The sequence below is a fragment of the Mus musculus genome, chromosome X (assembly GCF_000001635.26).
Source record: "Mus musculus strain C57BL/6J chromosome X, GRCm38.p6 C57BL/6J".
Classification (NCBI taxonomy): Eukaryota; Metazoa; Chordata; class Mammalia; order Rodentia; family Muridae; genus Mus; species Mus musculus.
In genome coordinates this window covers 113,746,915-113,767,648 of record NC_000086.7, presented here as the reverse complement: position 1 = coordinate 113,767,648, position 20,734 = coordinate 113,746,915, and the positions used below count along the sequence as shown (strand labels likewise).

General features: G+C 35.1%; 1 protein-coding gene across 20 annotated transcripts in view; it reads right to left on the bottom strand.

Moving 5' to 3' along the window:
• Positions 1–20,734, bottom strand: part of Dach2 (dachshund family transcription factor 2) — a 538,891-nt gene that overhangs the window by 68,738 nt on the left and 449,419 nt on the right. For 12 of the 20 annotated variants that reach the window (XM_011247714.2, XM_030251527.1, NM_001289734.1 and 9 more), the window contains 3 exons: positions 17,243–17,378; positions 14,746–14,829; positions 1,774–1,863 (listed from right to left, as the gene is read on the bottom strand). In XM_011247714.2, the coding sequence (XP_011246016.1) occupies positions 1,774–1,863; positions 14,746–14,829; positions 17,243–17,378 (310 nt within the window). The remainder of the gene's footprint in view (positions 1–1,773; positions 1,864–14,745; positions 14,830–17,242; positions 17,379–20,734) is intronic. The other 8 variants (NM_001289733.1, XM_030251525.1, XM_030251528.1 and 5 more) reach the window with 1 other exon arrangement.

The following is a 20,734-nucleotide window of genomic DNA, read 5'->3' as shown; positions in this document are numbered from 1 at the left end:
ACTAAAATAAACCTCACTAAAGCTGTTTCTGTCAGGTATTTTGGTAACGATGAAAAAAAGTTACTGATACAGAAACTATGTAGGATTATCAAAAATCCTATACACTGCTGGTAGGAATGTAAAATTATGGAGCCACTCTGAGGAATGAGTATTGGTGTTTCTCAAAATAAGAACCATAGAATCTAGTACTTCTACATGTAGGCAAAGGTTCAAAAGAATCAAAGATGATACTTGTGTACTAATGGTCATAGCTATTTATCCAAAATGGCCAAGACAAAGAAACTCTTGAAATATCTACCAATGGAAAATATAGGAATAAAGTATAATGGACAACTATTTAAATTTCAATCAATTTTAAATAAGTAAAACACCCAGTCACATTCTATGAAATGTATAAACCTGGAAGAAATGACGTTTGAGCTAAGTAAGCTAGACAGTGGGAAAGGATCTCATGCTACTTTCTTCGTGTGTATTTAAGGTAGTTTTCAAATATACAGTATCAGAGAAAGCGGCTGATTTCAGAAAAGAGTTGTATAGGAAATCTGGGATTGCACCTTACTGCATATAAAACTTCAGTTACATAAAAACTAAAAGTTCTAGAAAGCAGCTCTATACAATTGTGCAGTAGAAATACTAGTAATATTCTCAACTTAAAGATCGTTAGAAGAATATATCTCATTATTTTCTTACCATAAAATATAAGAATGGAGTTTACTTTAAGGTTTATCAATTAATCCTGCATGATAATAGTGTAAACAGTCAAACCAATAGAATCATATCCATTGAATCAAAACAAAAAAAAAAAGAAAAGAAAAGAGAAAAGAAAAGAAAAGAAATTGACCAAAACTAATACACTTGCATTACATGAAGACAAGGCAAAGTAGATGAAGAAAGAAACTGCCAATCTTAGGAATAGAATCTATGAAAAACATTCCGCATAGTTGCATAATTAAGCAGGGGATAATAAAAGATTCCTTTCAGAATATTAGGAATAAAGCAAAGATGGTTACCTCACCACTTCTCTCCATCTACTGAAATCTCACTCACAGAGAGCAATTAAAAAACAGATATCAATAGACAGGTAAACATTTCTATATTGGTACATAAAATTACACACACACACACACACACACACACACACACACATATATATATATATATATATATATATATATATATATATATATATTAAAGACAAACAAGAAAATCATTAGGTAATCTATAGATGACCATTAGAGATTTAATGTTCCAAAAGATGAAGAAAACAAGATCAGTTTGAAAAAAAAAATTGTATTTCTACACAGTAACAGTGAACAATCTGAAATTTAAATTAATAAATCACTCCATTTACAATTGACTAAGAATCAGTTCAGAATTGTGAATCAACTATAGTCATGTCTAAAATATGTACTGAAATCCAGAAAATACTATTAAGAGGGTCTAAGGAGATTCTAAAGAGACATCTTGTATTCATGAAGCACAGTATGTAATATTAAGATGGAAAAACTCACCAAAACTATTTTCATTAACAAAATTACCCTTATTGAAATTCTAGTGGGCCTTTCAGCATAAATTGGTGTTGAAACTGATTCTAGAATTCTCATAGAAATATATAAGATCCAAGTTATCCAAAACAAGCTTGGTTTAAAAATGGATTCACATTTTCCAATTACAAATCTTTGTATAAAGATACAGTGTTCAAGACATGATAAAACTAGTATAAGAATAGATATAGACCTTAGGATAAAATTCAGTCAAGAAATCAACCCTTACTTTGATGGTGAAGTGATTTTTTTGATAATGGTGCCAACTCAATCCAGTGAAGAAAAGTGTTCAACAAATGGTGCTGGGACAATTGGATATCTGTATGCAAAAGAATGAAATCAGTAGACTAGCCATCAGAAAATACAATAATTCAAAGAGGATCTTAAATCTAAGTGTGAGACTTAAAGTTATAACACTTGGAGAAAAGAGTTATAACACTTAGAGAAAAGGGAGTGATATATATTTTGGAATGGTTTCTTAAAAGAGAACTCTGATACTTCACAGAAGTAGTGATCTCTATCAGCTTATTTTTTTCATTAAATAATACCTTGAAAAAATAAAAAATAAAGTGAGATGAGATATTTTAAAATTACAGAAAAACTCAGAGCCTTATAACTAAAAATACTATGTAAATAACTTTAACATCTAACACTTGAAATAAATCCATCCAAATTTAAAAATAAAAAAACTTAAGTAAATCTCTCTCTAAAGATGTGCAGGAGTACCGAAAGTACAAGAAATGATACTCCAATCTTTATCAGGCATTCCAAGTCAAAACTCCAATAAGATAAGCTCAATACACCCAACTGTTATTAATAAAATTATAAATAATAGGCAATAGTAAGAGTTGACAAGAATGGCCAAAATTTAGAATTTGCGTAGATTTCTAATAAAAAATGTCAAAAATCCCCAATGTGGAAGTGTTTCAGGTAATTATCTTGTTGAGTTACTATAAGACCCATTAATTCCATTCCCAGGTGTATGTATAAGATATGTTAAAGTATAATTCAACACAAAAATTCTACACAAATACTCAAGACAACATTACATGTAATAGCTAAGAAGTATTGGGTAGAGAAGGAAATATGGTACATCCATGTAATAAATTATCATTCAGCCACTACAAGTTTCAAAACAGCGTAACATTTATACAGTGGCATGAACAGTGCTGGCTGCTTTTAACCAAATTTATGCTGAAAATTTAGAGCAAAAGACATATTATAATGATTAATAAGTAATTTCAACTTGGCTAGAAAAGACAATTCATAAATATACAATTCAGGCCAAGGTAGGTGCAGTTGGCAACGAAATTAGCATTATTGCAAAACTAAGTTACATAGTACCAGGGAACAGTAAATGTGTTTTGATGTTATCTCATCAAGTGGGAAGGCATCATCTATCAAAAGGTCAAGTGTTTAAAATTGTGAAATTTTTGAGAATAGAGCCTGCACAGGACAATATGGAACAGCATCCACAAAAATGTTTTCCTATGTTTACAAGGATAGAAAATAAGCTACTGTAGCCATGTCCCAAGGGAACCCAGCTATTGAAGTATGCCGTGGTAGATCTTGGTATTGTATACATGATATTTGGCTTAGGGACATGCAGAATCTAAAAATCATACACATGAGAAATATATACTGATATATTGAAGGAAAAATTGAGATGCTAGCTAATGTGTGGATGTACCAAGCATTAAGGTAGGCTTGAGATGCTAGAACAAAAACAATCTGTCAAAAATCTGCAGAGAGTATGTTAATCCCACATAAGTGATATGCCAGAAAAGCTGTAGTCAGGATGTAGGTATTGCTACTCCAAAGTTTTAGTTCTCGCATAATCCTATCGCATGCTTGGGATACAGTCATGAAGCTAAAGGATTTAGTCATTGCATTATTGATTTGGCCCAATACATCCATAATTATTTCCTATTTTTCAATTTTTTTAAAATTTTGGGTTTTTTTGTTTGGTTGGTTTTTGGTTTTTGTTTCCCACCATAGGTAAGTCAAGTAAATGGTACTACAAAAACAAATCAAATAGAAAGAAAAAAAATTAGGATAAGGATAGAAATCAATGATATTTTATTCAGGAAAATATTTCAAAGGTGCTTCTATGAAAATAATCAAAAAATTAAAAGCTTCTTCTATATTGATCAAAAAGAAAAAGAAAAACTCAAACAATATCATCCTCTAAACTTGATCACTACTAAAGGTTATTGATCTACTAAGAGCAAGATGAGAATATTGGAAATCCTGACAACCACATCAATTCAAGGAGCTTGATGTAAATAGAGTAATTCTTTCAAAGTTACATGCTATTAAGAGTTGTAAAATATGAAAATTAATCAGAATGCTTCTATAGTTAATAAAACATGAACTTAAGGTTTAAAAAATGTCCCTAGATAAAATGTCTACAGATACACTGACATATGAGTGTCACTCCTTCTACATTTATGCATACTTGCCATGCCAGTAATTGTGATTCATAGGTACTGCAGCTGGATACAACTATTTAGGACAATTTGCATAGTATTGTCTAGAACTATGAATGCTAGACCACAGGAGTCTTTCAGTCATATCCAGCTCGAGCTATCTGAGTCTTTTATTCTAAGTGGGTGTCATATTTAGCAAGAGGGGCCCAACCTCAACCTGTAAAAAGCAGTAATGTCTACAACAATATTGTCCATTGTTTTGAGAGTCATTTCTGATTACCCTAAACATCTCTTTGAATGGAGGTTTATCATGACTGCTACCAAAGATTATGATAGTCTATGGTTCTTTTCAGGGGAGCATTGATAGCCCAAGTATCTTATTTTAATACACACCTGAACACACACACACACACACACACACACACACACACACACTTATATGTAGTATGTACAAGTTAGGTAAATATAAGATAACATAACTCTTTTAGCTTTATCAAACAATGTTGGTGTTATTTGTTCCCCATCCTTCTTTGTTTGGATCTCCCTCTCTCCCTACCATTCTGTTTCCCACTTCTTATCACTTTTATCATGCTATTTCCATACCAAGCCCTCACCTTTGGCCCACCACTAGTCAATGAAGTACAGGCAACAAATAACTGCTGGAAGAAGTACTACCCTCTCCCAGGGACAAGAGCCCTTATAAGTTGTCCAACACAGAGTGGTCAGACTTGAAGCCAAATATACACAACATAGATGGACCTGGAGGGCATCATCCTGAGTGAGGTAACACATTCACAAAGGAACTCACACAATATGTACTCACTGATAAGTGGATATTAGCCCAAAACCTAGGATACCCAAGATATAAGATACAATTTCCTAAACACATGAAACTCAAGAAAAATGAAGACTGAAGTGTGGACACTATGCCCCTCCTTAGAAGTGGGAACAAAACACCCATGGAAGGAGTTACAAAGTTTGAAGCTGAGATGAAAGGATGGACCATGTAGAGACTGCCATATCCAGGGATCCACCCCATAATCAGCATCCAAACGCTGACACCATTGCATACACTAACAAGATTTTATCGAAAGGACCCAGATGTAGCTGTCTCTTGTGAGACTATGCCGGGGCCTAGCAAACACAGAAGTGGATGCTCACAATCAGCTAATGGATGGATCACAGGGCTCCCAATGGAGGAGCTAGAGAAAGTACCCAAGGAGCTAAAGGGATCTGCAACCCTATAGGTGGAACAACATTATGAACTAACCAGTGCCCCGGAGCTCTTGACTCTAGCTGCATATGTATCAAAAGATGGCCTAGTCTGCCATCACTGGAAAGAGAGGCCCATTGGACACGCAAACTTTATATGCCCCAGTACAGGGGAATGCCAGGGCCAAAAAGGGGAAGTGGGTGGGTAGGGAAGTGGGGGTGGGTGGGTATGGGGGACTTTTGGTATAGCATTGGAAATGTAAATGAGCTAAATACCTAATAAAAAATGGAAAAAATAATTAATAAAAAGCATAAGTCTGAAAAAAAACAACAAAAAAATAGACTCATCAGGTTATATTTTTATATTTGTGCATGCATAAATATATATGTGTATATATGTATATAATATAATCGAAGGAAAAGAATCTATGAACTTGGGAATAAGAAAATATGTAAGGGATTCAACAGTCTCTGGGAGGATCTTGAGGGATGAAAGGAAGGGGGAAATTAATATAAATATATTTCAAATAAAACATCATTAAAACTTAAATATAAGAAAACCATGGCTAAAAGATATCAGATATATAATTCCAAAAATTAACAATTAATAAATGAAATATATGCATAAATAATTTCAATTTGTGTTTTTGAAATGCATCTCTTTCTACTAAATACAAAAATTTATGGCATATAAGATAATACTGCAGGCCAACAACCCTACATTTTATAACTACGAAATTACAAATAAAATATTAGCAAACCATACATTAAGGAAGAACATGAATAATTTTGTAACCTATGCTACCACATTCTGTGTTTTTGTTTTTTAGTTCCATTCATTCACACATAAAATTCATAATTTTATTTTTTTTCTTTGTGTAATAGCATTTCCTTGTGTAGACATACCACATTTTCATTATCAATTCTACCACAGATGATTCTATTTCTAGCTTTTGTGAATAGATTACCAATAAACATGAATCTCTGAGTATCTCAGTAGTGTAAAATAAAGTTCTTTGGGTATATCAGGTATTTAAAATTGGTAGTGGTGGTTCTATTTCTAGCTTCAAAAGGATTTCCATAGTGGCTATATCAAATTGCATATGAGGATCATAGACTTAAATATTTAATTTTGTGTGTTCACTCTAAGGTCACTATAATGTCCATATATATAGAAAGGGGTCATTTAGTAGATGACTGCCGTAAGGAAGTAGAATATAGCAAAATATAGGTAAAATGAAATTAGTGAGAGGAAATACTAGGAGCTGAAAGTTTTAAGCATGGAGCGAGTGGGTGAATAACAAAGATGAAAGGGTGTAGAAGTTTTCTAAAATGAAAACACTATGTAAAAGACATAGGGAAACCTACCATCTTAAAACCAAAGTTCAATAGCAATGTATATTTAAAATGAGTAAGGCGATACCCTGTGTGGTTGGAAAAAATCTCCTCCTATGAATTATGGGTAAGTTATAGAAAATTTTAATTCTGGATACACATGACCTTATAAGTTGCTCAACAGAAAGGTCCTAGAGGCTCTCTGAATGTTATGTGATAAAGTCATTCCTCATGGTTGCTGAACAAAATAAAACAGAAAGTTTATGTTGCTTAGGATACTTCATATTTTGCTTGCATGTTATTAAGCTGGCACTTAACTGGGTTAAAGCTTCTTTCTGCTTTATCGTGCTAGAAACTGCTACTCAGATTGCTGGTGAGAAAAGACATCAACAACCATGCATTGCCAGGAACCTTATGAACTGCAGTACCAACCAGCCACAGAAACATGCCCAGTTATATGCAATAGTGAGAGAGCTTTAATGAGAATAGCTATCTGTTCTGTGATTGGATTTAAGACTCATTCCAGAGATCGAGATTCTCTCTAGTACTGTAAATCTTCTAAAAAAGAGCGTGGTCGGAGAGATCATAGGTCCAAAGTAAGTACTTAATTCTGTTAGTTATGTAAGCTGACATAGCATTGAGCTGTTCTCTAAACATATGTTTGCCATGGATGAACGCCACTTTGTACTTTCATTAGAGAACCCTTTCTTTCCAGTTAAATACAGTGAATAAAGCAAAATCCCACACAGTATATTATAAGCATAAAAGAAAGTAGACACATACAAATTATAAGTCACAAAACATTCTCTCTTTGGTAGATATACCTAGTAAGGAAAGCTCAGTAAACTAGCAGTTTATAAGGTCAATATACTAGCTTAACATTTTTTATCTTATAATAAAGAGTAAAACCCAAGTTTGATGTTTGAAAATAAAATAACATGTTTAACTGTTCAAAACTAATATGAATGCCAAAACATATTTTGCTGAATGAAAGAAATCAGTGAAATATTAAACAGAAAAAGTGTTCATTAATTATTATATAATATAATATAGATATATCCCTAAATTTGTCTATAGGTATGATATAATTCATATTAATATGCCAGTGAGATATGCTATGCTAAAATATGCAGAAAGGCATCCCTCCCTTGACTCCATATCTTTGACAAGAACTATGGCAGAAGCCCCTTACTCTACTGAATGCATTGCCAGTACCCAGAGCCCCAGTAAAATTCCTGCCTACTGACTGTCAACACACCTTTGAGCTGGCTCAGCTGTATGCAACAGTACATTGTCCCCTCGTTTTCATATCCCAGACCACAACTCTGGCAGAAGCCCCCTTCATTTCCAGAGGACATTTAGGTATCCAGAACTCCAGGCCCTCAAATCCAGCAGAGGACAATATCTGATACTGGAGGCTAAACCAGGATCTAGTACCTCAGAGGCCATGCTGGTACCCAGAACCCTGAAGCCTTCTGTTCTACCAGAGGCCACAGGGGTACCTGGAACCACAGAGGCAACACCAGTACTCAGAACCCTAGAGGTCATGCCAGTTCTCAGAGCCCCAAAACTCTAGAACCCCAAAAGCAATACCAGCACCCAAACCTCCAAAGGTCATTTAGGCCAGCAAACTCTGAGCAGATATACTCTATTGAACCAGAGGAATCATCAGTAGCCAAAACCACAGACCACTCAGGCCAGAAGTACAGAGAAGATACAGTAGCAAAGGTTAAATAAAACCCATCCATCCATAAGCTAAAAAATCAGGACATTAAACTATAATTAGTCCAAACCCAGATGACTAATGGCCGCGTACAAACATAATTAACTAGACTCAGGTCATTATGGCACAACCAGAGCCCAGTTATTCTACTTCAGCAAGCCCTGGATATTCAGGAAGATGACCTCTTAAAACCAATTTTGTGATAATGTTAGAAGTCCTTAAAGAGGAACTGGATAAAATACCTTAAAGAAATCCAGGAAAACACAAATAAACAATGGAAGGAAATGAATAAAACTGTTCAAGGTCTAAAAATGGAAAGTCTCATGAAAAAAAACCAAAAAGATACAGGATAGCTAAAACAATCCTGTACAATAAAAACTTCTGGAGGTATCATCATCCCTGGTATCAAGTTGTACTACAGAACAAGAGTAATCAAAACTGCATGGCATTGGTATAGCAACAGTCAGGTCAATCAGTGGAATCCAACTGAAGACATATATCCACACACTTATGGACACACGATTTTTGGTAAAAAGGTCAAAATTATACAATGGGGAAAAGAAAGTAACTTCCAAAATGGTGCTGGACTAACTGGCAGTCTACACACAGAAGAATGCAAATAAATCAGTATCTATTTCCCTACACAAAATTCAAGTCCAAGTGGATAAAAGACCTCAACGTAAAACCAGATACACTGAACCTGACAGAAGAGAAAATGTGAACTAGCCTAGAATTGTACTGGAGATAACTTCCTAAATGGAACACCAATGGACCACGCACTAAGATCAACAATCAATAAATGGGATTTCCTGAAACTGAGAAGCATCTATAAAGCAAATGACACTTTCAATAGAAAAAAATGTCAGCCTACAGAACGAGAAAATATTTTCACCAATACTACATTTGACCTAGGGATAATTTCTAAAATATATAAAAAGCTCAAGAAACTAGACATCAACAAAACAAATAATCCAATTAAAAATTGAAGTTGAGATCTAAACAGAGAATTCTCAACAGTGTAATATCAAATGGCCAAGGAACACATAAAGAAATGTTCAATATCCTTAGCCATAAGGGAAATGCAAATCAAAATGACTCTGAGATTCCAACTTACACCAGTAAAAATGGCTAAGATCAAAACCACAAGTGACAACTCATGTTGTTAAGGATATGTAGCAAGGAGGACACTCCTCCATGTTTTTAAGAATGAAAAATTGTACAGCCACTTTGAAAATCAGTTGGTCATTTCTTAGAAAACTGGGAATCAACCTACCTCAAGAACCAGCTGTCCCAGTCCTTGCCATGTACTCAAAGAATGCTCTATGCACTACAAGGACACTTGTTCACCTATAGTCATAATATACAGAAACTGGAAATAATCTAGATATCCCTTCACCGAGCAGTGGATAAGCAGAATATGGTATATTTACACAAAGTAGTATTATTCCGCTGTTAAAAAAGAAGGAAAGAAAGAGCATTATGAAATTTGCATGCAAGTATATACAACTAGAAAAAAACAACCTGGGTGATATAACTCAGACTAAAAAAGACAAATATGCGTTGTACCCACTTATAATTTGATATTAGCTATAAATTTAATCATGCTACAATCCACAGACCCAGAGAGGCTAAATAATGAGGAAAGTTCACGGGGTGGGGGGAATGCATGAAGTTCCCTGGGAAGAAGAAACAAAATAGTTTGGGTGGACTGGGGGCATGATAGAATGGGGATAGGATGAAACAGATAGTATACGGGAAAGGGAGAGAATACTGGAAGAGACAACTGGAATTGAATCACAGTTTGGGGGAAAAGTAGAAACCTAGTTCTATGAATTGCCCAGATACCTATGGTGACACTAATACAAGTGTGGATACTTTGATACTTCTCAGAAGGGGGAACAAAACACCTGTCTTAGTTAGGGTTTCTATTCCTGCACAAACATCATGACCAAGAAGCAAGTTGGGGAGGAAAGGGTTTATTCGGCTTACACCTCCATACTGCTGTTCATCACCAAGAAAGTCAGGACTGGAACTCAAGCAGGTCAGAAGGCAGGAGCTGATGCAGAGGCCATGGAGGGATGTTCTTTACTGGCTTGCCTCCCCTGGCTTGCTCAGCCTGCTCTCTTATAGAATCCAAGAGATGGCACCACCCACAAGGGGCCTTTCGCCCTTGATCACTAATTGAGAAAATACCTCTCTTGGAGGCATTTCCTCAACTGAAGCTCCTTTCTCTGTGATATCTCCAGCTGTGTCAAGTTGACACAAAACTAGCCAGTACAACACCCATGGAAGGAGTTACAGAGACTGAGCTGAGATGGAAGGATGGACCATCCAGAGACTGCCCCACCCGGGGAATCCATTCCATAATCAGCCACCAAATGCAGACACTATCGCATATGCCCCAAGATTTTGCTGACAGGACCCTGATATAGCTGTCTCTTGTGAGGCTATGCCATTGCCTGGCAAATATAGAAGTGGATGCTCACAATTATCTATTGGATGGAACACAGGTCCCCTAATGTAGGAGCTAGAGAAAGTACCCAAGGAGCTGAAGGGGTCTGCAACTCTATAGAGGGAACAACAATATGAACTAACCAGTACCCCCAGAGTTCGTGTCTTTAGCTGCATATGTAGCAGAAGATGGCCTAGTCGGCCATCATTCGGAAGAGAGGCCCCTTGGTCTTGCAAACTTTATATGCTCCAGTACAGGGGAACGCCAGGGCCAGAAAGCAGGAGTGAGTGGGTTGGGGAGCAGGGTGGGGGGAGGGTATAGGGGAGTTTTGGGTTAACATTTTAAATGTAAATGAAAAAAATCTAATAAAAATCGTTAAAAAAAGAAACCTACAAAACAAAACAAAACAAAAACAAACAAACAAACAACCCCCCTCACACACAAAAAAGACTCCTAGTAAAGGGATATGTGGAGCCTGAATGGGCCATTTCCTGTAACCTTATATCACTTCCAGTGGAGTAATTGGAGCACCAACCCAGGAATGAAACCTTCAACCTACAATTTGTCCTGCCTGCAAGAAGTGACGGGGTAAAGGTGGCACAGAAGTTGTGGGAGTGGTCCAGCCTTAGACCCATGCCATAAGAGGGAATTCAGTCCTGAAACTGCCTGGAGCAGCAGCTACCAGAAGCTGGAGATCTCAGAGACCTAGGATGGAACCAAGCACACCTGGACAAAAATTAAGTCAATAAAATGATTCCTCATGAAACACTGCTATACATGTAGACAGAAGAAGGGCATAATCACTATCAGAGAAGCTTATCTAGCAACTGATAGAAGCAGATGCATAGACCCACAGCCAAACACCTAGACTGAGCCTGAGGAATCCTGTTGAAGAAGGCAGGAAAGATTGTAGGAACAAGATGGGCCAAAGACACCATAAGAAAAACCATAGAATCAAGTAACCTGAGCTAATATGGGCTTACAAAAATTGAATACATAATCGGAGAGCCTCCCTACGTCTGACCTGACCCTGTCATATATTTTGTGCTTGGATGGATTGATGTTCTTGTGTTATGACTCACAGCTGAAATCAGGATATCTGACTTTTTTTTTTTTTTTGCCTGATTTGGGGACCTCTTTTTCTCCTTCTGGGTTTCCCTGTCCAGCCTTAATATGAGGGGAGACACCTAATCTTACTGGAACATGCCATGCCATTTTTGATTGCTATCCATGGGAGGCCTGACCTTTTCTGAAGGTAACCTGAGGAGGAGTAGTTTGGGGATGAGGGGATATTGGGAGGAGAAACTGGGAGGAGAGGAGGGATGGAAAATTGCAGTTGGGATGGAATATAAGAGGACAAATAAAAAGTAAAATATATAAAATTTAAAATGTTTAAAATATTCACAAAAACAATCCTCCCATTAATTTAAAGCTTTAATCTTAAGTTATGCACTCTTCCATTACGTTAACTCAAAATAATCTATATGTGTTTTGAGAATCATTTACTGAAAGCAGCCAAATGTTATAAGCAACCATATACAACAAATATCCACCATTATTCTTGCAAGCAACATGTGGCTATAGCTTACTAGCCTCTGCTTTTAGTACTAAGGACTTTTGGGTCAGTAAAACGAGTTTTTCCCTTGTAAATCTCTGGCACAATGACCTTTGTTAAGTATTGCTTGTACCTTGCCCATACCATGTTTTTTGTACTACTCATTCATTTTTTCCACTATTTCTACATGTGACTAGCCTTATTATTAGTATGTTATGATAATGTTGCTATACTACATAGAACCCCAGTTCTATTTTTGCTTTATGTTCAGTAATTTTAATAACCTGGAGAATTTTTATGATGTCACCACCTAAATGTGTCTTCACAAACAATGAACATTACAACATTACATTATACAATATAAATAGACCAAATAGAAGTGAATAGTACTACATATTACCAACTTTTTCAACAGTTTAAGACTATATCAAAGCACTAATTATGTGAAGAAAAATTGTTTGGAATTATTTTTAGATTAATCCCCCTGGTTTTCTTTAATATGGGGGTCTTAGAGATGAAAAGACAATGAGGTCAGCACCCAAGGGACCATGTGACACAATATTATAATACACAATCGACTTGCTTAATTTATTTGGCAAAGTTTACAGAAAGATAAAATCAAACACCCAACTTAAATGACTAGTCAGTTTAGTTGGAATATTTAATTCAAATAAGCTGTCATTTGGTGAGTCATTTTGGAATCAGTCTGAAAGACTTCAGTGTGAAGAAATCCTAGTACATATAAATTTTACATGCTCACATATTCAAGTTCAATGCAAAGTTCAAATAATTATTTAAAATGTGTATTATAGTTTTTTAAAGTTCAGGAATCATTAGGCTATATGAAAAATAGCAGCATTTCTTTATTTTCAGAATTTTGTTAATAATGGCAATGTTGGCATTTTATAGTTTGCAAAGATATAAATCATCTTTAAAATTATGATGATATTATTCAAAGCAGATGTGAAAGCATATGTTTGCTCCAGTTGTATAAACTGCTTATTTGTCATACTTAATAAATGTTGAGGCTTACACTGTATCTTATTGCCTTTCAGTAATTGAAGTCTAGTTGAAAAAATACATTTTTACCTTACTATCACAAAAAGAATAGGCAGAAGTTGAAATGAAGTAATTTTTTTCTTAAAGAAACCTGTCCATTATAATTTAAATGTAGTTTAACATGTTTGCTACTGTCTATCAATTACTTTATCAGTATATGGCAAAAAACTATTTGAGTAAAATGAGTTTACTGCATCTTTCCAAAGTAACAAAGAAATACAATCAATTTTGTTTTATCAAAAAAGTTGATTATGCCTATATCCTCATGTTCCAGCAGTATTCAAAGAGGTCAGATTTGGCATTTTTAAAAAAAGTGGTCTCAGGAACAAATTGTTGGATTATCAATGAAATTTTATTTTTAACTGGAATTTCATTACCTGCGAAAAGTTTAAGCACTCTAATATACTGAACCAGACTTGTTTCATTCTGACAACTATTCTGTAATCAATCATTTGCATGGTGAAGTCCCAGAGGGTATGGTCTTTCAGTATCTGGCTATGAAAATACTAAACATGTGGCAAGGAAACCAACCATGGATCACTGAAATTAAAATCATACATTTTTCCAAATTACAGTTAAAATGCTCATCTAGGTAATAATGAAGCAAGTTCAGCCTCAAGAAGTAAGAGACAATTCTCCATTAACACTTCATCACACTGAATCTTGTAGTCTGAATAATGTGAACATTTTAATGGAGATATAAAATGTATTCTTGTATAAAGTAAAAAGAGATCTTTATCAAATGTGTGTGTGTATGTGTGTGTGTGTGTGTGTGTGTGTGTGTGTGTGTGTGTGTGTGTAAGCTACTATACAATGCAGTGTAACAGCAATAATGCACAGCTTATAACAAAATATCCTCTTTATTTTATGTCTTAGCTTTCAGTTCAGGGAAGAATCACTTGAAATTTCTTTACTTCTTATTTTCTACAAAGATATATGTTAAGATACATGCTTGAGCAAATAATAAGTAAGTTTGAGGCCATTTTAATCAGTACCTAAATAAGTATTCAATTGATTTCTTGGTAAGATTTAATTTAAATGCTCAAATTAACATATGCCTTTAAAATGTTTGAAATACATAAAAGAGCAGCAATTGTCATCACAACAACTCTGATTCTGTGAATGTAAATTTTAAATAGTGAGTCATATAACTATATTTTAAAATTGTTACATATATATTACATAAATCTTGAGAAGGCACAGTGAAAACAGAGTGATAATTTTTAACCACATGCATTAACAAATTTAAGATTGGTTTCAAATCTACAACACCAAACAAAAATCTGTACAAACTATTTTCATGGGCAAAAGAATTTATCCAAAGCCAGGATTAATCTATTCTGACTTGGATAAACACCAATAAGATATACACTACTGCAGTACTGAATTAGTGTCTAATATTCACACACATATCAAATAAGCCAAAATCATTTTACCTTTATTATCCCTCTGGAATTTTTTTATGCTTTGTCCATTATCTTGGTCAACAATAAGCTCTTCTCGATTGTTGGGCATCATAACTAAAAATGAAAAAGGGAACTGGGTATAGTTTCATGCAAAATACCTAAAGAAATGCATAAAAGTACATAAATGACTAACATATTCCAACAACTTATATTTATTTTATAAACTTCTGTTACATAAGAAAGATTTGCTATGATGGCCAAAATCATGAAAATCACTAAGATGACAAATCATATGAATTTTGTAGTATCATTGATACTTAGTACTAGCAATATGTTAATATATACTATTTGAATCATGTATGTATTCCTTCCTTAAAATGATTATGAAATTTAGGGTTTAGCTATATAAATAATAAACTCAAAATATTTCAAAAGAGAATTCATCAGTTAATCATTCATTAGGTTAAAATAATTTCGCCTTTAACTTACTGTGGAAACTTTCCTAAATTTATATAAAATTCAAAGTAGAATAAATTTTCTGGTACTTACTATGAGTCTTTGTAAAACATTGACATTTACAGAAAAAAAACATACTAATTTGCAATTTATCATTTCATTCTCTGCAGTTATATTTTATTGAAACATTACAGCTCCATGAATAAGATACCACATTTTTACAGCTAAAATCTATTACACCTTTCTATTCAACTGTAGATAACATTTCTATCATGGTTGGGCAGTTGTAAAATGTGCATATAGTGAAAATCAGTGTCTGTGGAATTGCATATGCACTATTTGTCAATGATTTTCTAAGATATTCCATTTTGTATGAAATATTTTATTTTATGTTAAAATATATTACCCATTAGTCTATGCCATAACATTTGACAAGTATATTTTCCTATACATTCACCTTTCATCCAGCACTCAATAATTGATTCTCTCTCCTGCATAGATAGATCACATAGAAATAAATAGCTTCCATATTTTCTTTCAATAACCCAACAGAATAATATATGCTTTATTTAGTTTTTGATTCATTACATTTATTCAGTTATAGCTTCTTGTCTTGTTCAGATTTCCTATAATTATTTGTACTCAAGTTTGTAACAGCTAGGTAATCCCTGTCCATCAACTAGAGGAAAGGTCAAATATTTCTTTCTGGAAATTAAACTTGGTCACTAAAGAACAGAATCCTCAAGCTGTTGTTCATCGTGTCTTTAACCTCACTGTGCATTAGGGACTTCCAAGGCGATATTGAAAAGCAAACCATGTCCTAGATCAAGTGAATTAAATTCACACTGTATTCAAAAAGCTCCACAGGTTATTATAATGTACGGCTTTGTTTAAGAATCACTGAGAGCTATGTACAAAACTGGGAACACAGACAATATATAATGGTGATAAAGTTAGATGTGGATAAAGTTCCATGAAGAAGAAATTATCTCTATCTTTTCATAGCACAAATTTAGAAGAGAATATAGATCCTAATCTCCTGAATTCCTCTCCTCCTTCAACACCCAATTATTTTGGAGAGCCTAAAATAAGCACTACTATGAGCAGTGAAAATCTAAAGCACATAAAACATGCCTGGACATTGATTGCTGGCCAAAAAGCGGAGATCATATTTCTAAAAGAAAATATATCCATAGGACACTGGATTGTGTAAAAATAGAAGAGTTATGAACATTTTACCAAGTAAAAAATTAACCCATAATTATTTTATACTGAGAATTTATTTAGCTGAATGTTCCTGACAATTTCTGTATAGATGAGTAAGATCATAGAAAATGAAATGTTAAGCAAAGTAAAAATAAAAACAGCAAAATACATTTATTTTCTTAATGTTTTTAGCACTTTGACATCCTGAAATGTTTTTATCCCACAGATAGTCAAGGTTACATCTCACAATATTTCAGTACAACAGGCATGAAAGTAAATATTTCCATATTATAGACACTGAAATTAATAATGGTTAAATGGTTTACCTAAAAATTTAAAGATAGCTAAAGTAACGATCATATGGACAAATTCAGGTGTCATATAGGCTCTATTACAATTTCTAAGAGGTAAGTCTTGTGAGACAAAAAATGTAGAGAAATGCATTTTCCAATATTGTGGCATAGTGTATGTTGTTTGGCGTTTAAATTTTCTTTAAATGCCTAATTTTCTAAAGTATATGTTATATCAAATATCCCAGAGATGCTGTGCATGTTACAACTATATTGTCTTTTAGTAAGTGGTACATAGCAACACATTCATCTAAGACCTATAGTGTACCAATAAGTATCTCATGGTATCAGTCCCAAGAGATTAAGAAATATATTAAAGAAAGGCCTTGGTGGGTATGAAAAGTCTTACAGTTTCTACTGTTTCCTGTATTGCTTCACAAACCGTGATTACTTCAAAAGGCATTTTATATTAAAAGAAAATGACAGTTCTTCCAGGGTCTTCCTGTCTTAGTTGAGTAATATGGAATTGCCTAAAAACATATCTTCCAATTATTTTCTTCAGGGCAATCACTCACCCATTCTCTCTGAATGATGATCCATCTGCGAGGGAGAGCTGGACACACTGCTGCTTGGGTGGGAGGAGGTCTGGCTCCCAGGACGATGACTCTCTTCCAGAGAGGGAGCAGGAGAAGGACTCTCTGGGATCCGTTCCTGACACAAAATGAAAGAGAAAATGATTCACATGTGTGCTGAAATTTTCATGAAGGTTGTGGCAATAGCATTGGAAATAGTCACCTTGCACTTATCCTGAAAGTATACACACCAAACTATGTGAACTGGAACACTTCAAGATACCTTTGGAGAAATAAATGGCATGCCATTACAATTAAATAATGGAAGGTTGCATATGGCTAAATTGAAGTTATGTTGTTTCCTTTCTAAAATTGCATAAACGGGAGCAAAGAGAGATACCTTAGTTGGTCAAGTGCTATGTGTATGCATAAGACCTGAGGTCAGATTCAAAGACTCCTCACAAAGAAGTGGATGTACCCCTCAGCATTGAAAGAGGCAGCTACCAGAGCATCTTCAGACATCACTGACCAGCTAGGCTGGCTAAAACACTAAGCTCTAGGTTCAGTGAGAGATTCTAACTAAAAAAAAAAAAAAAAAAAAAAAAGATAGAGAGCAGCAGTTGAGAAAGTCATGCAATGTAAACAATTGGTCTTGAAATGGGTACATGTAGGGGAGAAAGACAGACAGTCAGAAAGAGAGACAGAGACAGGGAGACAGAAGTTATAAATGATTATAAATGTAGGTGTGGGTAATGGTTATTAATATCACAAATGTCTAGACTGATAAAAACCCATGCAGAGTCTGAAGAGTAACATTATTATGTAATTAAAGAGAATTTACAAATACAGATCCATAAGAGCCCTGTAAAACATGTCAAATATTTTATTTCTTAGATGGGTAGTTTTTTTTTGTTAATGCAAGAATATTTGGAAACAATATGCTTTGAAGTATTGTAATTTGTAACAGGCATATGCTGATTTCTACCAACAAAATCTTTTGAAAAATCATAGAACGCAATATTGCATTATACAAACTGACAGTATAGTCTACCATTGTCAATCCTTTAGTATTTTGTTGCTTAGAATTTTATATTTTAAATAATGAATCTTAATAAAGATCAAATATTTTATGTTTTCAAAGTATCTGGCATGACTTTTAGGATTCATCTTTATACAATCTAATTTTTTATTTATTTATAGTGCAAATGCTGTTCCCCCTCCCAGTATTCCCCTTGCTGAACCACTTGCCCCATACCCCAACCCCTTCTCTAAGAGGGTAAGCTCTCCCGTGGGTATCCTCCCTACCCTGGTATATAAAGTCTCTGCCAGATTAGGCACATTCTTTCCCACAGAGGCCAGACAAGGCAGCCACGGAGACAGAGCTAGATGTATGCCTCATATGTGCTGGGGCCTCGTTCTTTGGTTGGTTGCTCAGTATCTGTGAGCTCTAAGGGGTCCACGTTAATTGACTCTCTTGGTCTATCTGTGAAGTTCCTATCCTCTTCAGGGACTTCAATCCTTATCCTCAACTATTCCACAAGGGTCCTAGACCTACAGCCAATGTTTGGCTGTGGGTATCTGCATCTGTTTCAGTCTGATGCTGGGTAGAACCCCTCAGAGGACACTTAGGCTAGGCTCCTGTCTGTAAGTATAACAGGGTACCGTTAATAATGTCAGAGACTGGTGCTTGCCCATGAGATGTGTTTCAAATTGGGCCAGTTATTGGTTGGGCATCCATTCTGTTTCTGTTCCCTCTATGTCCCTGATTTTCTTTTAGACAGGACAAATTTTAGGTTGAAAGTTTTGTGGGCAGATTGGAGTCCTGATCTCTCCACAGAGGGTCCTGCCTGGCTATAGGAGGTAGCCTCTTTTCTAAAAGGAAACCAAAACCATACAATGGAATAACAAAAGCATCTTCAACAAATGGTGCTGGTCTAACTGAATGTCTGCCTGTAGAAGAATATGGATATATCCATATTTATTACCCTGCACAAAACTCAAGTCCAAGTGGATCAAGGATGTCAACATAAAACCGGTTACACTACATTTAATAGAAGAGAAAGTGGGAAATAGCTTTGAATGTATTGGTATATGATACAATTTTCTGAATAAAACACCAATGGCTTAGGTTCTAAGATCAACAATTGATAAATGTGACATCATGAAACTGAAAAGCTTCTGTAAGACACTGTCAACAGGTCAAAATGGCAGCCTACACATTGGAAAAAGGTCTTCACTACATCCAACAGAGGGCTAGTATACAAAATATATAAAGAACTAAAGAAGTCAGACTCCAAGAAATAAAATATCCCCATTAAAAACTGGGGATAGACCAACAGAGTCAATTAACCTGGACCCCTTAGAGCTCACAGAGACTGAGCAACCAACCAAAGAGCTAAACAGAAACTCTCAACAGAGGAATGTCAAATGGCAGAGAAGCGCTTAAAGAAATGTTCAAAGTCTTCAGACATCAGGAAAATGCAAATCAAATCAACCCTGAGATTTCACCTTACACAAATAAGAATGGCTAAGATAAAAAACTCAGGTGACAGCAGATGCTGGCAAGGATGTGGAGAAAGACAAACACGCCTCCATTGCTAGTTGAATTGCAAATTTGTAAAACCCCTCTGGAAATCAATCTGGAGGTTTCTCAAAAAATTGGAAATAGTTCTAACTGAAGACCCAATCATAATGCTCCTGGGCACATACCCCAAAGATGTTCCACCATACCACATGGACTCTACTATGTTCACAGCAGCCTTATTCATAATAGCCAGAAATTGGAAGCAACCCAGGTGTCCCTCAACAGAAGAATGGATACAGAAAATGTGGTTCATTTACACAATGGAGTACTACTCAGCTATTAAAAAAAAAAAAGACATCATGAAATTTGCAGGCAAATGGATGGAACTAGAAAATACCATCCTGAGTGAAGTAACTCAGACCAAAAAGGACATGCATGCTATGCATTTGCTTATAAGTGGATATTAGCCATAAAGGATACCCATGATACACCCCACAGACTCAAAGAAGTTAAACAAGAAGGAAGGTCCAACTGGATAATTCTTCACAAAAATGATGACTCAGCAGAAGCTTGCCTTGCCTAGCATTTGTGTGGACACAAAGAGAAGCCAAGGATGGATCCTATACTCAGCAGTGCTTAACAGAGACTGTTTCACCACTTGACAAGGCAGAGAACAGGAAGGATGGAAAGATGAGAAAAATTACTCAGGGAAACAGACCAAGGAATAGAGTCAATATTTGGATTTAGGCTTCTGCCATCAAATGTGCTTTTTTTGTTTAATTTTTTTTTAAAAAATTCATTTAGTGTGTGTGTGTGTGTGTGTGTGTGTGTGTGTGTGTGTGTGTGCGCATGTGCACATATGTGGGGTCATGTACCAACTGATGGAGAATTTATTCCATCCTTCTACTGTTTAGGTCCAAAGGACTGAACTCTGGTCATCAGACTTGTTGGTAAATTCTTTTACCTGCTGA